Below are 16,351 nucleotides of genomic sequence, written 5' to 3'. Positions count from 1 at the left end.
CTATTCGGTCAGCCAGCTGTAATAGCATAGACATGGGTCTAGCTCTCCAATGCCTAGCCTTTTGTAGATAGCTAGGGGCAAAATATTTATGCTAGCTTCCAGATCACACAGTGCCTTATCAAAAGCAAAGTTGCCTATTGTGCAAGGGATTGTGAAACTCCCTAGATCAGACAGCTTCTCGGCTATGGGTCTCATCACAACAACACTACAAGTTTGAGTTAGTGTAACCGTGGCTAAGTCTTGAAAGTCGAACGTGCGGGACATCAAGTCCTTCATCATTTTTGCATAACCAGGCATTTCCTTTAAAGCACCAGTCAATGGAATGTTTACTTGAATTTGCTTCAACATCTCCAAAAATTTCTTGTACTGCTCTTCTTTCTGATACTTGACCAATCTCTGTGGGAATGGTGCTGGAGGTCGCTTCTTCCCTGTGATTTGGTTTTTCTCTTGTTCAGGCACTGCTTCTACTGTCGGTTCCGGTGCAACCTCAGCCTCTTTCACAACCTCATCTTTTTTGTTGGTGTTCTCTTGCACATTCTGTACCGTCACCTTAGTTACACCTGCTGAATCATCTATCTTAATGGGTACTGGCACCAGTGTCTCAGTCGGCCTGCTTTCGTGAGCAATTTCTTGCTCCAAATCTAAGTCCCTACCATTTCAGAGACTCACTGCCATCAGCTGCTTTGGGCCCTACTCTTTTGGATTAATTTGGGTGCCTACGGGTAATGTCCCATGAGGACGATTATTTAGGGCCATAGAAATCTGTCCTAACTGGATCTCAATATTCTTAATCATTGACTCATGTGGGTCTACTATGTCAGCTAGTTTTCCAGTGGACCCAATCACTTGTTGCATCATACCCTCGAGTTTAGCAAACCTATCTTCATGTCTCACAATCTATTATTGTGGAGGTTGTTGATAAGTCTGCTGCTGATTTTGCTGGTTGTACCCCTGGCCTTTGGTAAGGTACCATTTGCCCCTGTGGTCGCATAGCCCCATGATTGTTGTTGTTATTGTACTGCTGCTGAGCTTGTCTGTATTGTTGATTTTGCTGACCCTAATTCTGACCACCTAGCTCGGTCCCTCGTATTCGCCACATAATCAGTTCTCCTGATATTGTTGACTATCACCTTTAGCACTTCATGAGCAGACATATGGTTGATTAATGCATGATGTACATAGACCCCCATTGGTTGCATAAAGTATGTATACCTGCTGCTTCTGGCCTGATTCTTCAACCTTCTTGGTGAGGATGCTCATTTGCGTTATTAGAGTGGCCATATTTTCAGCTATGGAGTTAGCCAGGTCTAGAGCCACTGAGTGAACCACAAGAGTTATTGGAGCGTTTCTTGTTATACATCCTGAGTTTTGTGCCATCTTATCTAGTAGGATTTTGCTCTCTCTGAATGTCTTGCTCACAAATGCTCCACCTGTTGAAGCATCAACATTGGCTTTTAAGCTATCTGCCAAACCCATGTAAAATCTCTGCCCCAGTATCTGCTCCGGAATACCATGATGTGGACACGTAACCAGCAGACCCTTGAATCTCTCCCACGTTTCGTGTAGTGTCTCAGTTGGATTCTGTTTGAAGCTCAATATCTCATCAATTTGCTGAGCAGTCTTGTTGGGTGGATGAAATTTTCTCAAATATTGCTTGACTAATTCTTCCCAAGTAGTGATGGAGTTGATTGGGAGTGAATTAAGCCAAGTCTGAGCTGCTCCTGTCACTGAGAATGGAAACAACAACAAACGTATTGCTTCCGGTGTCACGTTGTGTTACCTCTGCATGGCACAAATTGATAGTAAATTCTTGAGATGCTGCTGAGGATCTTCAATGTATGACCCAGAGAATAGTCCCTTGTTCTGCAACAGATGTAGCATGTTATTTGTGACCTGGAATGATTCTGCTTATATCTGCGGGACTACAATAGCAGTTGCTAAGATGTCAGCGGTGGGTTGTGCCCAATCATATAATGCTGCTTCTCGCGAAAGAGGTGCCACACCCTGATCATTTAGGTCGTTTGTGTTGTTTCTGTTGTTTGGGTCATTCACGTTGTCTCTATTGTTTAGATTGTCGTCTTCCATGGCTGGTTCAATTTTTTCGATTGAGTTCTGTTGCTGTTTGCCTTTCCTATTTGCACGGTTCAATGCCTTGAACACCTTCTCAGGATCTGATAATGCTTCGAACAATTCACTAGTTCTTGAGGAGTTTCTAGGCATGCATCTGTAACAACAACGACTACAAATGTTAGAATTTCAATGGTTAGTTTAAATTGAAGAAAATTGACTACACTAAGAATTCGTGCACTTCTTTTTAACTACAATCAATAACACCGTTAATTTCCTAGCAACGGTGCCAAAATTTGATCACGCCCAACTATGCCTTGTAAAAAGGACAAAACGGTCGCTGCAAATATATTCCGGTTAACAAGTCCGGAGTCGAATCCCACAGGGAATTAACCTATCGATCACAGCTATTGGACTCACAGAAATTCACGTATTCAATCTTTAGAGATATTTGAGTAACAAATTGGGTGTTTATTAACTAAATATTATGTAATAAAAATGCAGTAGTTAAGAACTAGCTATAAATGGTTGTAAGCAAGAATGAGAATGGTTTAAGGTTCTGATTTCCCCTCTTGTCGGAATCATTTTCGCTATGTTTGCTATAAATTTTCCTAAGTCTTCTCTATAGATCATGAGTACTCTGACTGTCGTAACTCTCTCCTGAGTAATTACAACAATATACTAGACACATTCTCTCAAATTACGCTAGCTGGCCTTAGTTACAACTCACTTATATCACACCCAAGGTTTTGTTATCCCTAATCCCACATTTAAACCCTTCGTATTGATCCCTCGTATATGTTAGGAGTGGTGTTGTTCAACAAATACCTAACTATAATCTCTCTCCCGAGTAATGCATACTAAATAGGCACAGCTGATTGAGGGCTCTTCAATCAACAGCAATCACAATATAGTTGAACAAACAGAGAAAATATTAAGGCAAATCTATATTAACATATCAGAAATTCATCCTCCAAGAGGTTCCATCAAAACCCTAGATTAGAAGTTTAGCTATGCATAATCGTTTTCACAATCATAACAGTAGAATTCATCATTAATGATTAAAACAAGAGGAAGAAAGGTAAAACTCTATGACGAATCTTCCACCTTGCCTCTTGCCTCTTCTTGCCTTCAATAATCCTTCAAAAACCTTCATACCTTATTTTTCAGTGAGCTGGGCTTCTTATAGGTTAAGGAGAGTTGCCCCCGAACTTACGAATTTACCCCTGAAATAAGGTTCCTCGCAGTGACGAGCACGGCCGAGCTCGGACCACGGTCAAACCGCGCATGTTGCATTCTTTTTTGCCTGACGAGTGCGGCCTGAGCACGGCCGCGGTTGGCCCGCGCTCATGGAGATCAACTGCCTTCCATTTTTTCCTTCTTCTTTCATGCGTATTCACCTCCGATTGGCCTTCCTTGCTCCAAACACTGTTCAATGTCCTTATAATCAGGACTTGCTCCTGCAAATCACAAAATTCATAATTAGAGCCATTTGTTGTCATTTAACCTTCATATAGCAATAAAGTATAGCTAAGTTGGGGCGTAAATGGTCGCTAAACTACATGAATATAGCCTATTATCACATTCCTATGCAAATATGATAGCTGAACCTTTTACAAAGGCGATATCTAGAGACCTATTTAAGATACATGTTATGGCTCTAGGTTTGTGAAGGATATGGCCATGCTTATGTATTGTAAAATAACTTGATTATTTTAATATGCTCATCAATATTTGACTCTAGAATTTATGCTCATATCTTGTATGCATGTTATGATATTGTATTGACAAAATGTGTCAAACAAGTCGCAAGATTGACTATCTCACATGAGTAATCGCCTCTTACATTGAGAATTACGAAGAGATGAGACCTTATAGAACCTTGAATAGTGCAAGGTCATATTTCAGTTGTAAAGGTCGATCTTGAAAACTAGTCAGACTTATGAATTCTACCATTCGATTATGACTTTTTTGTAAGCCAAATACGAGTTTCTCTAAGAAGATAGATTGAGGATTATTGGAGCGAAAAATTCGGGTTAAGACATTTGTAGGTGTCTAGGCCAAGATCTGTACGATATTGAATAAGTAAAATGATTAGGCGCGCCACTAATATATGGTGAGAATACCGTAACATGTGTTTCATACCACATGTGCTTACGACCAATGGGATAATGGAAGAATTGATCCATGCTTCTTCATTGTGTGAGATCCCCAAATCATATATTAACTTTTATTGGAATACCCTTTAATCTTTTACTATTTCTTGAAGTGCCAATCGATATTGCTACTTTAGCATGTCACTAATAGCCATGAGTGATTCGACAATGCAGTGCATGTCTAGGAAAGCAATTAATCTAGGATGGATAGTTTTGAGTAAAAGGGGAACACAACTAAAATAAATAATATAACTTGTATTCATAGGTCGACCATTGCACTTACCATAGGGTAACAAATGTAATTATGGATAAAGTTATACGTGAACTCGAGTTTACTTCTTTTCGAGTATGAGGGATCGGATAACAAGCTATAGGAGTAGCGAATGATGTCTGGGGTTATTGTGAGTAATAAGATCCTCATGCTAGTAGTGAATCATTTTCGTATGTGATTGAATTTCTACATAGAGCTTTAGTACAACCTTTAATTGGTTTTGGATGTTACAACTCTTTGTGCTCGCAGGTCGCACCAACTATTTGCCAGTATGAATTGTGTGTCAAAGACATCGGTCTAGCCCACTATGAGCGAAGTGGGAGATGTTGGATTATGGGTCATGGGTCGCTCAATGTTAGGAGAGATAAGTAAGAGAGATTAAGAGAAGTTACCACACAATCACAAACTCCCACTAAAGTAAACGTGCAAAAGGGAGTGGTGAGTTATCTTCCTTAACTGCTATTACTCTGCCTATTTATGTTAAAGAGAAAACTTAGAACTTCTCAAGCGTAGGAATTTTCTCTCTGACAAATCATCTCTACACGAAAAAACACACACAAGTTAGGGCATTTAATTGGTGAAAGATTAACTTTGTTTTCTAGTGATTCAAAATATATTTGGGAGCAATTTTCTTAGTAACAATTACAATAATTTTTGTTGTGCGTAATAAGGTACACACAATTTTTTATTCTTGATCCGTAATTTAGATTAACATTGATAATGTCTATGCTCTAACTATTAGTTTATTATTTATGTGTGCTTCTCATAATACTAATTTATAGTGTGTGAGGTACATTTTCAGGCACTTACATAGTACGCTAATGAATTATTCTCGTGTGATGCTTCATCAAATTTAATTGTGATTGCTTATTGTTTTGCTATGTTCTTGGATTACAATGTTATCTCTTAGCGTACAAAGAAATAACATATAGTTTCGTAATTCTATAATGATTGAGTATATAGGACTATTACTCATATTATAGCTAAAACTTCTTGGATTCGTAATATTCTTCACGAACTTGGTTTCATCTTCATGAAGCTGTTCAGGTGTCACGTGACAATGTAGTTCAGTATATATATCTCATAACATTATTCTCTATGTATATTGAGCATGATACCTACCCTCTGCAAATGGTTTTCGGAAAGGTTTTTAAACAACATTTATTGTCCAGTTCCAAAAGGTTTAATGAATAATATTTTCTCTGACCACCACCAATAAAATGACAGAGTACATAAGACCTCCTTAGTCCGCCCTAGTTAAAATACTATTTTGTCCTCCTCGTTCTCTATCTCTCAGGCGTAAAAAAAATTTTTGTTGTCATCACTTACCTAGATCAATATGGCTATTTTTCTAGCGAGCTTTTTAGCTTGAATTAAGGCTCTAAAGCCCCTCTCATATCTCTGTAACTTGAGAGGTAGGCAAATTTGAGTTTAGAGCCACCTCGATTTGGGATGCCAAATTATTAACAAGATCAAAAATCAAATTCTAAAGTGACTATGGAAGTAGAACAGGTTCGAGAGCCTTAACCGAAACTGTTCCTATCTAGTGTCGGTTGATTCTTCAGCATCTGCAATCTGCACCAACCAAATCAAAAGGCAAGAGTAGGCTTAAGGAGGATCAAAAGATCGATTCTCGATTCCCTAAAGTTAGAGAGTTGGTTAGATTGTAATTGATCACGCCCAACTATGCCTTATAAAAAGGACTAAGCGGTCGTTACAAATATAATCCGGTTTACAAGTCCGGAGTCGAATCTCACAGAGAACTAAGGCTTAGCTACAACTGTTCAATATTGCTAAGAAGACAAGCTCGAACAATTTTTAAGTAATAAATATTAAGACTTATATCTAATTAACTAAATAATTAAAGTAGTATATTAACAACTAAAGATACTACGGGTTGGAGAAAAGATTAAGGAGGTCTAGAGTTATGATCTCCCCAATTGTCAGAATCATTCCCGCTATGTCTTCTATAATTTCGCCTAAGTATTTTCTACCGATCATGAGCGCTCTGCGTGTTGTAATTCTATCCCGAGTAATTACGATAATTTACTAGATATACTCTCCCGAGTTACGCTAGTTGGATTTAATTACAGCTTACTTAGATCGCACCCAAGGTTTCGTTATCCCTAATCTCACCTTTAAACCCTTGGTTCGGAAGTAATGTTGTTCAACAACTACCTAAATATGTACTCTCTCCCGAGTAATACACACTAAATAGGCACAATCAATTGAGAGCTCTTCAACCAACCACAATATAAATGTAGTTGAACAAATAGAGAAAAGTTACTGCTCAATTATATAAAAACATAACAAGAATTTATCCTACAAAAGGTTCTATCAACACTCTAAATAACAAATTAGCTATTCATGATAGTATATAAAACTACAATACTAAAAGTCATAACCAACAATGAAAAATAGGAAGAGGAAGGAAAAACTCGTAGAAGAATTCCTCCCTTGCTCCTATTGTGTCTCTGTCTCCTTAGATCGAATATGTGTTTCAAATCTGTCCAACCTCCCTCAAAATAGCGTTTTTACATGTATTTATACCAAGTAGGGTCGAACCCAGACGAAAATACCTTTTCCCACGCGAAATAGGACACTCACTCTATAAAATTTGTACTGATGCGTCGCACTATGCGGCGCGCTAATGGCCTTTATCAGCAGGTTCTCACTTTTCTTGTCAAGCCCACTTTTGTACTGTTGCGCCGCGCCGCAGTGCAATTTCCTCAGAGTGAACTTATTTCGTCCTCTTTTAACATCCAGACTTGGTGCACGACCTCCGAACACGATCCCGGCTTAATGTATTGGGCTTTTACTCAGATTTCAAAGTTCCGGATTGATCAATTTAGCTCCAAATTAACTCTTGAGCTCAGGATCACTTCCTGCAAGGCATAAAACACACAATTAGTGCAAGACACTAGCGATTAATGCTCAAACTCAATTAAAGTGCAGTAAATTAGAGTGTAATAAGCGACTAAAATACGTAATTATAGCCTATCATCAGTAATCAATGCCTATGGGAAAAAAAGTTATGAAAAGCAATCTATATGATCATACAGAAAGGCTTGCTTATACATCTTTCTAGCGTACACGCAGTTCCTTTCGATCTGAGCATCTCACTGCCTGGATCAATAAGCCTATCCTAGTTTGCCTTTTGTTAACTGATTTTTTGGAACTCATTAGATCATATAGTTGCTTCACACCTAGCCATATCGAGTGAATGAAAATGAACTTGCCCTAAAAAAAAGAGCTAATTGAGAAAGAGGCATTAACAAGTTGGTCATATGCTAGGACGAAAATGTGAGTTTTTCTTATCGTAAACCGCTGCTCCTCATACTCTTCATTCTGTTTTTGGGTCGCTCTTCTTATAACAAAAAGCTATAAAACTTGGGTGTGGGTCTTTTATAGAAATGGAATGACTTTTCTTTTTACCTTTTTATTTATTATTTATCATGAATGGACCCGACCAACACATATTTTTGTTTTATAACACTTCCTCAATCAGGCTTGGGCAAAATAACAGAGCAAGTACTAGTAGCATTACAAAAAAGCCTTTCGCATTTATCTTTGCTCGTGACAATTATGATAACTTCTCACGTTTTACAAATTAATAGGAGTAGCTCTTTGAAGATCTTCAATCTACTGGCCTCAAGAATTACTGATTCTAACAGATTAGATAATGAGATTGACGTTTACGCAAAACAAGTGTCACATCTTCTGTCAGTTTATGTGGTGGCTTCAGTTTTTGCATCTTCAAGCTCTAAGGTGGCATTGAATCCGAATTCAGCTCCAATAGTAAACGATGATTTGAGTTCATCGGCAGTTTGGGTGGTGCTAATCTTGTTATCCTTCACTGACAAGTTCTCCTGCAGAATTAATAACCTTCAAAGTTTAGAGAAGATCTAATTGGAATTCAATAAAGGTTGAAATAATATTGATTAACTTGCCTTCTTCACATAATCAGCGAGGGTTGAGGTAACAATTTCCCGGATTACAAAATTGGTAACTCGATCTTCACCAAGTATCTGCAGTAGAAAGTCCCTAGGAACCTGTGGAAGTCGTCAATCAGCTGTCAAGCGTAAAGTAGAGAAATGCACTAGAACTAGGATATCATTTCCCATTCCCAGTAAAACATATTAAAAATATTATTCTCCGTATTTCTTAAAGAGGCGATTAAGAGCAAGAAGAACAATCACAATAATGAGGACCAATCTGCAAAATAATAAGCAGAAGTACTTCAAACGAGCCACACTTGCGGACACTTCTTATTCCAGGACATTTTAAGATGTCTTTTGTCATCCTTGAAAAATCATCCTTCTCCATTTGAAACTCCATTCATCTCATTTATTTAACCCCTCCCATATATGGAAAAATCATTCTTCTCCAGTCAAATTGACATGAAATAATAGTACTTTGTTTCATATTGATATAATCCTTTAGAAGTTAAAAAAATACAACTACTGTTTTAGATACTCTCCAGCTAATGCCAGAAAATAATATATACAAACTTTTCTGGTCTTGGTGCTATCAAACAAGGTAAGATAAATTGAGCTGAGCACCGCAATGTACATACCTTAGATGTTTTCCCTGGAGCAGCAACCATGCACACAACATTACAATATGTTAGATTCACGCATTAGAGATTGAACGACTGTAAATTTACAAAATATTAAAAACGGAACATGGCATATTAGCTGAAGTTGTATGTGATCATTGCGAAAGTGAGAGGGATATAGGATAAGACCCGACCAAAGTTTGACGGCCTCCACTCTCTATCTACCAAGGCCCCCCAGAATTAAAATTGAAAGGAAAAACGCAAAAAGCACCGGTCAATAGCATATTATGCAAAACAGGAATAGTTTTCACTCCCAAAACCACTATGTTCATTTCTTGCTAATCAAGTTTATCCAACTCATATTCTGCGAAAAGAGAATATTGTGATATATCCCCGGAGTCATTCTTGCAAAATCATTGAAAATCAGTTGTCTTTTCTGCTTATGACTTGTGCGAGAACAACATCGCTTGTCACACTGATCTCACTTGCCAACTTTCATGTTACCCAGTGCAAATGCTAGTTTCTGACATTTCCAAAGATTTTCCTGGCCAAGGACAAAGTTGACTGTTGAAACAAACAGGAGAAGAATTGAGAACTCTATATTTTTTTAAAGACGGTGTGTCCGGGCCAGGTAGCACGTACCTCGAAGAATTGAGAACTCATACAAAACACAAATAGTAACATGACATGAATAAAGGATACTTTTGGAATGCCAAAGTCGAATCAGGTTAGGTACTTTATATGATTAAATGGAATAGACTACCAAAAGCAAGTCAGATGTAAGAAGGAAAGAAAATATCGATAAGGTTGAGGAAATACTCGGTGATAATATTTGCGGCCATTAGGAGATTGAAAGTTGTAGCAATGTCTCCTTGATCAAAATCATTAAATAAAAACAATACCTCCTTTTTCCCTGCGGAAGCCTGGAACAGGTGGTGCAGAACGTGCTAAATTTGCCAAAACTTTCTCAAAAACTATTCTTGTGTCCTCCTTATCCACATCTACTCTGACCTAAGAAAATAAAATTAAGGAATTTGCAAAATACCACCAAACACATGGGAGAACAATATGCATCCTCAATACATAAGAGTAACTAACATGTATACCGATTTTAGTTATTGCTGATAGAAATCCCTACAGGCTATATTCATATACAACCTAAGTTGCTCGGACACGGGTGCGGGTGTTCGACACAGGTGCAAATCTAGAGGTCAGATCCTTTGAAATGTAAATTCTAAGATCGGGGATACGGATCCTAGTACGGACCCAGGTGCGGGGATCCGGTTAAAAATAATTCAAAATGAAATAAAAATATAAAGATATCTCTAAATTATGAGAAATTTTATGAAATACTTACGTATAGCTTGTAAAGTGTGAATTTCTTTTTTATTCTCAAGTTGTAGATAAGTAAACGGTTGATTTTCTAAATAAGGTATGTTATTTTCTTCAAATTTACACTTGTGTTGGTTTTGATTGGGAATCAAATTGTATCTTGTCTCGAATTTTTCTGTCCATCATGGTCAAAGTACCCAAAATTATTTGCCCAGATTCGATACGAATCTCATACCCACACCCATACTAGTGTCGTGTCGACACGGGTGCGGCACCTAAACTGCCGTGTCGGAGCAACTTAGTATACAACAACAACAACAACAACAACAACAACAACAACAACAACAACAACAACAACAACAGACCCAGTGTAATCCCACAAGTGGGGTCTGGGGAGGGTAGTGTGTACCCAGACCTTACCCCTACCTTTAATAAGGCAGAGATGTTTTCGGAAGATCCTTGGCAACCGCAACATTGAAAGCAAGCAAATTAAATTGAATACACCTACTTTATGCTAATCACTGTATAGACCGAACCGTTAAATGCATGATACATGTTATTTTTCTGCTCAAGCTGCTCACTTAATCATGGGTTAAATCAAATTTTGTGTTCCACATATGTTAAACAAAAAATAGCAAATTTGTTAGAATTAATTAAACTTGGTGTATATGTATATGCCTGGCTAGGTTTTTGTATGTATATTACCTATATATATATAGATGAAAGTGAATCGGTCTAATAGGCCAATCTATATATCAGAACTTGGCAACTTGCAAAACAAGTTTTCAGTTTCCTTCTCGTAAAACAGTTAACTATTGTATAAGTAACAATCAAGCTACAATTAACCACTGCATTGGAGTAATTAAGGAGTTTAGGTACTATACACTGGCTATATTCATATAATATATTCTAATTTGGATACCAACAGGATCAAGATAAAGCCATGAAGTCTGTGGGAGTTACTCTTGAAAAATGCTACTGAGCTATGGTTTGTTATCCAAATATGTACAGCTTGTTTCTCCTTAACCGGGCAACCAATTTAGAAGTCAAGTGATCTGATACCTTGTGTGCTCTCACTGTATGGAGTGAAGAATATAGTGGAAATATCACAAATCAAACAGGCATTTTTAAATGTATTAGACACTTCCATTATAGAATTCTTATAAAAAAACACTTCCATTATGGAACAACCTTTTTTCACTATTACAGACAAGAAAAAGATGCTCCGTTCATATAATTTTGGCTTCTTATAAATATTAGGCAGCATTGGGTTAGAAGGGACAGCTGGGGGCAGGGAGGGCTTTAACTGTGATTAAAATGATGAAATAATAATTAACAAGAAGGTCCTTAAGCAGTTTGGTTCAGACCTTTCAGCTCTGTTTCTATGTAACTTTTCCATGCTAAAAAAATGACAAGGACATCAAACAGTACAGGTAAACGAATGATGAGGAAAAGGGGAGAAGAGAGAAGAGGCGCAGTTCACTCTTACATTATCATCCTATTTTGGTTTGTCATGTACCTTTATATATCACAAGGTTAAGCCTCAGAGCGGGAGTTCACTCAAGAATATCGGATTATTATTGAATATAAGTTAATACCAATACACTCTAAAGCTGCAGAGAGAATGCATCACTAGTCTGTCTCGTGAAGCAATGATCTTTGTCCATGTTCTGAGTCAGAGAAACATGCCTTGAATGTTAAATCTAATAAATACTTTTTCCAGGTCCCAATTTGAACATATTTCACTAGCCACAACCATAATTTTTCTTTTAAAAACACATGAAAAATCAAATTCTGCAGGTCAAAAAGGGAAAATCTCGCTACAAGGTACCTTCCTTTTTCTAGTAATTAGTAGTAATAGAAAATGGCAAGAAGAGTAAAAGTAGGTTGTATGTAGCTTTCGGTACTAATGTGTAAGGCAAAAACCTTTTCCTTTTTTAGGAGATGGCCTAAGGAAAAAGTAGACCACTATAAAAAATGGAGGTATTGTTTGTGTCAATACCATAAAGTGTCCTTTTCAGTTTGATATTTTCCTCATCTTTGATATATTTTATACAATGGCCAATTATAAGCTAATCAAAGGCAGGTAAACGTGTTCCCAATTCCATCGTACGAACAAGTACATGAGCTGTACACCTCAAATATACTCTCGAGAATAAACAAAGGGTGGTTCAAAATGAGATAATAAATTTAGATGAACTAAAGTTGATGAAAAGAAAGCAGTTTTGTGAAAATACATGTATCTTTTCAGCATCTTGGGATTCCACGGCTATCTTGGCATTTTTAACGCTTATCAAAGCCTCATCATCAGCAACAGATGCCTCTAGGCCTGTCATAACAGAGAAGACCATGACTCTAATAGACTAGTTGCAGACACAACTGCAGAAAAGACAGATTTTTCCATAAACAAAAAGAACCGAGGCTTGACTATAATCACCTGAACCAGCAGCAAATACTGGCTTGACCAAAGATTTTAGGCATCCTCGTGAGAAGATACAGTGATTCAGTAACCTGGAACCACCATCTTGCATTAAGTGACAACTCTCTACATGCAGTCATTGAGATGAGAAATCCTACTGAAATAAGATAGATAAATTACCATATCTGTACCAGAATAAGAATGGATACCTGAAGTTCTTATGTGAGATTAAAAAGTTCTACAGGCCTAAGGTTCTTAAGAAATACAGCAGTTAGCAGGTCAAGTGTTAATCTCTATGGTTATTATCCATCAAGAATTCCAAGTCTTCATCGTGTGGTCTTTTCAGTGTACGAGCTATCAAAATTCTACCGTGGAGGAAAATAAGACAAGTTCGGATATCGTGTCTTTCTTTGTTAGCAAGGTTCCTAATTTAACATATTGTAGGAACATCCCTTGCAACTTCTAAAAGAGAATCCTCGAGTTTCTTTTCTCCCACTTTCAGATAAACACGCTATTTTAATACATTATCCATCACAGAGTCACTTTTTAGTCTCGTCAATTTCCTTAAACAGTCTCAGAAATACTACACCTCACAAATACTACATCATAACCTGCAACAGATCAGCAGGACACTTCAGCTATAGCCAAGCGTAGTCCAAGAGAGAGTCAATTGCCAAAACACCTGGACCAATATGTGGTCCCCAATTCAAAAGGAACATTGCCTCTGCCAAAACCGTTAGAGAAGGGATAAGGATATTCCTAGTACCGAGAAGCATATATAGCAGAGGACCCGCCTAGTAGAAGGCATGGAAGAAGTTGCTTTTTAATTTTCTTAGCTAAGTTTAGCAATCTGGAACCTCCCTTTTTTGTTTTTTGCTTTATATTCCCTAAGTTGAAAATTACAGTTCTGTAATTTCTCCTATTTTAGTTGAATATCAGTTCCCTGTTACATAACCCCTCTGCAGTAGCATGACGTATGAAAAATTAAAAAATAATGAGTTTATAAGCTGCACAATTTGTCCAAGTTATACCAAAGCAAATCGGATGACAACTAAAAAGTCAGAGGTTCATTTTGTGATAGGGAGCAGAGCTGGTCAAATTTCTTGCGTATATTTCGGTAACCAAAGGATTCATATACCTTACCTCAACTAGTTTAGGTATTGACTGATTTATTTGGTGAGATAACTTTCTGAGCAAGCTGATCGGAAAATTATGATAAATAGATAAAAAGAATCTGCAAAACTTAGAGTTCAAGATAATGGTTGTTGATAACATAAGAAGTGACAGTTCTTGGTTAATTCTTTCTACAACTTATTACCTTGCCACATTTTCTTCTGTCTGATTTCCTTCTAGCATATCTATTTCTTACAGCAACACTACAATTAGACATTTTAGCCACTCTTTAACACTAAGTTTGTATCTTAAAACCTTAACCTTTCCAATTATCAACCTTAAAGTTTGTCGAGTAGAATTCCACAAAAAATTTCTCGCTAAACTAATGAACTAAATTATCATGATTAGCACATATTAAGATTCATATGTTTGTCACCAAGCATGCGGAATGTTAGAGTTCCTAGTTTAAGGCGTGATAATGAATTCCAGTTGTTATCGCATGTGTATTATTGTGTTATTGCATTTCTACAGCAATTTTACTTGAGTACATGATGCAATTGAAAACTTTAAAAATAAATGTCTATAAAGATATGACAACCAATTTCCTGCACCATAAAGCTGAAATCCTTATTAAGTTTTATATGGATTTACTAATAAATTAAAGGAATTGCTTATTCATGCCATTACCGGAAGAGCTGTTAAAGATAGCGCTTTTCCATTATCTAGGCTAGACAATGATATATAAACATTATGAAAGAAGGAAACCAGGAAATTGTAAGCGGAGAATGAAGCATGTGCTAGACGAGACTTCAAAGGAAAAGCCACTTAATCAAAGGTGGTAGAGAAGTCGTTTACCCCTGATATGTAACCGCTGTTGCGGGATAAATTGCAGAATGGCTGCACAAGATATTCTTGGAGATAGCCCTGACACTACTATGCTGTGAAAATAAAGCACAAAGAAGCCAATAATGCACTAATAATCAGCTCAAAAGGGAATACTATATATAATGGCCAACAAATCATAAGTCGTAGGAGTAATATTTTCTTTGGAGAAAACACACACTTGTAATAATTCAAATGATTTCCTCTGGAAAAACACACATGCAATTCAGCCTAGTTGTTTATTTGTTACAAAGCCTACTATTTACCCCGCCCCGCCCATCTATTTACTGCTAAAAAGCACCCCTTAGCTGAGTGAGCTTTCTATACACAAGAAGGCCACTGCTGGAGGAAACAAACATAAAAAGCTTTAAATTATCTGAAAAAGGCTAAAGTGATTCAAAAAAAAAAATCGGAAAAGAACTCAATGAACTAGAGATTTAGCCCAAAATATGACCAGTAAACAAAAAATACTAATATGTTGAAGCGCATTTGGAATCTTAAAGAACAAATACAATGTTGAATATAAACAAAATAGTATACGTACAAGTATGGAAATTTATAAGAGAATTAATGCATTTGAAGAAGAAGATGAAAAAAAACAATAAAAGCTCTATTGAAAAGTAAGAGTATTTTGGTTGCCCTTACTGGAGAGTGGATAAGCAGGTGGGGGGAGGGTGAAGCCATTACCATTGCCACTGCGCTCATTGCTGCCATGGAAACAAAGAGAGAGCCGTTAACTTCTAATCCTCTTGTTCGATTTGGGTTTTATATTTATCGGGTCGGGTTGGGGTTCATAGCCTGTTTGGCCAAGCTTATTTTTGGGCAAAAGTGCTTCTTTTTTTTTGCCAAAAGCACTTTTGGCCAAAAATTGAGGTGTTTGGCCAAGCTTCTGGAAGGAAAAAAAGTGTTTTTGAGGAGAAGCAGAAGCAATTTTGGAGAAGCAGAAAAAAGTGGCGTCTCTTCAAAAACACTTTTTTGAGAAGCACTTTTGAGAAAAATACACTTAGAAGCAGTTTTTTAAAGCTTGGTCAAACACTAATTGCTGCTCAGAAGTACTTTTCAAACTAATTACTCAAACACAAACTGCTTCTCACCAAAAGTACTTTTGAGAAAAACACTTTTGAAAAAAAGCACTTCTCAAAATAAGCTGATTTTTGCAGCTTGGCCAAACGGGCTATCAGTCCAGTGATTTATTCTAACTTTAAATTGTTTCTTTTTGGCAAAAGTATTTTCAAAATACAATTTGTTATAAAATAAAGACTATAAAGTAAAGATAAGTATAGAGAGAAACTGATATATTATTCGAATTCAAACTGATATACATAATGAACTGAAATCTCTTCTATTTATATAAGAAAGGAAGCTACTGTGTAAGCTGTTACTATACCAGATATGGATAATCTTCTACTGAGAGCAATGTTTATCCATAACGGAGTACTGAAAGGATAAGCTTATTATACCCGATATGGATAATCTTCTACCGGGTGTAATGTTTATCCATAACTAGGTACTGAAAGGATAAGCTTATTATACCCGGTATGGATAATTTTCTA

The 16,351-nt window shown here is 37.0% G+C and overlaps 2 protein-coding genes and 1 non-coding gene across 4 annotated transcripts; 1 reads left to right on the top strand and 2 right to left on the bottom strand.

Annotated features, from left to right (window-relative positions):
- On the bottom strand, window positions 1-2,220 carry LOC142165781 (uncharacterized). The gene is made up of 4 exons (XM_075224153.1): window positions 1,927-2,220; window positions 1,213-1,581; window positions 1,057-1,130; window positions 1-649 (listed from the first exon to the last, which is right to left on the bottom strand). Exons 1-4 carry the CDS (start codon window positions 2,218-2,220, stop codon window positions 1-3), a joined length of 1,386 nt encoding a protein of 461 aa, XP_075080254.1.
- LOC142166660 (small nucleolar RNA R71) lies at window positions 1,508-1,613 on the top strand. Its single transcript, XR_012697063.1, has one exon. It is a non-coding gene; the product is annotated as a small nucleolar RNA R71 (small nucleolar RNA).
- A 5,753-nt stretch (window positions 2,221-7,973) lies between the features above and the next one.
- Window positions 7,974-15,595, bottom strand: LOC107805303 (uncharacterized). Of its 2 annotated transcripts, none has more exons than XM_016629310.2 (8): window positions 15,444-15,595; window positions 14,772-14,854; window positions 12,822-12,895; window positions 12,622-12,713; window positions 9,955-10,063; window positions 9,071-9,084; window positions 8,445-8,546; window positions 7,974-8,363 (listed from the first exon to the last, which is right to left on the bottom strand). In XM_016629310.2, exons 1-8 carry the CDS (start codon window positions 15,510-15,512, stop codon window positions 8,223-8,225), a joined length of 684 nt encoding a protein of 227 aa, XP_016484796.1. In that variant the 5' UTR covers window positions 15,513-15,595; the 3' UTR covers window positions 7,974-8,222. The 2 variants fall into 2 exon arrangements, with proteins under 2 accessions (XP_016484796.1, XP_016484797.1); XM_016629311.2 differs by having other exon boundaries at window positions 15,486-15,556.
- Between the last annotated feature and the right edge of the window lie 756 nt (window positions 15,596-16,351).

This window comes from Nicotiana tabacum, chromosome 11 (genome assembly GCF_000715075.1).
Source record: "Nicotiana tabacum cultivar K326 chromosome 11, ASM71507v2, whole genome shotgun sequence".
NCBI classification, from domain to species: domain Eukaryota; kingdom Viridiplantae; phylum Streptophyta; class Magnoliopsida; order Solanales; family Solanaceae; genus Nicotiana; species Nicotiana tabacum.
The sequence above is the reverse complement of the archived record's forward strand: the minus strand, read 5'-3'. Positions and strand labels throughout refer to the sequence as shown.

What these genes read in the sequence shown, in the direction of transcription:
- LOC107805303 (XM_016629310.2), bottom strand. Translation starts at nt 15,512, where the DNA reads ATGGCAGCAATGAGCGCAGTGGCAATGGTAATGGCTTCACCCTCCCCC. An exon ending in ACAGCGGTTACATATCAGGG is followed by an intron (nt 12,896 to 14,771) that starts GTAAACGACTTC and finishes TGGTGGTTCCAG; the next exon opens with GTTACTGAATCACTGTATCT. An exon ending in TCGCTGATTATGTGAAGAAG is followed by an intron (nt 8,364 to 8,444) that starts GCAAGTTAATCA and finishes TTAATTCTGCAG; the next exon opens with GAGAACTTGTCAGTGAAGGA.
- LOC142165781 (XM_075224153.1), bottom strand. Translation starts at nt 2,220, where the DNA reads ATGCCTAGAAACTCCTCAAGAACTAGTGAATTGTTCGAAGCATTATCA. An exon ending in ACATCTTAGCAACTGCTATT is followed by an intron (nt 1,582 to 1,926) that starts GTAGTCCCGCAG and finishes AGCTTCAAACAG; the next exon opens with AATCCAACTGAGACACTACA. An exon ending in GCTAGGTGGTCAGAATTAGG is followed by an intron (nt 650 to 1,056) that starts GTCAGCAAAATC and finishes CTGAAATGGTAG; the next exon opens with GGACTTAGATTTGGAGCAAG.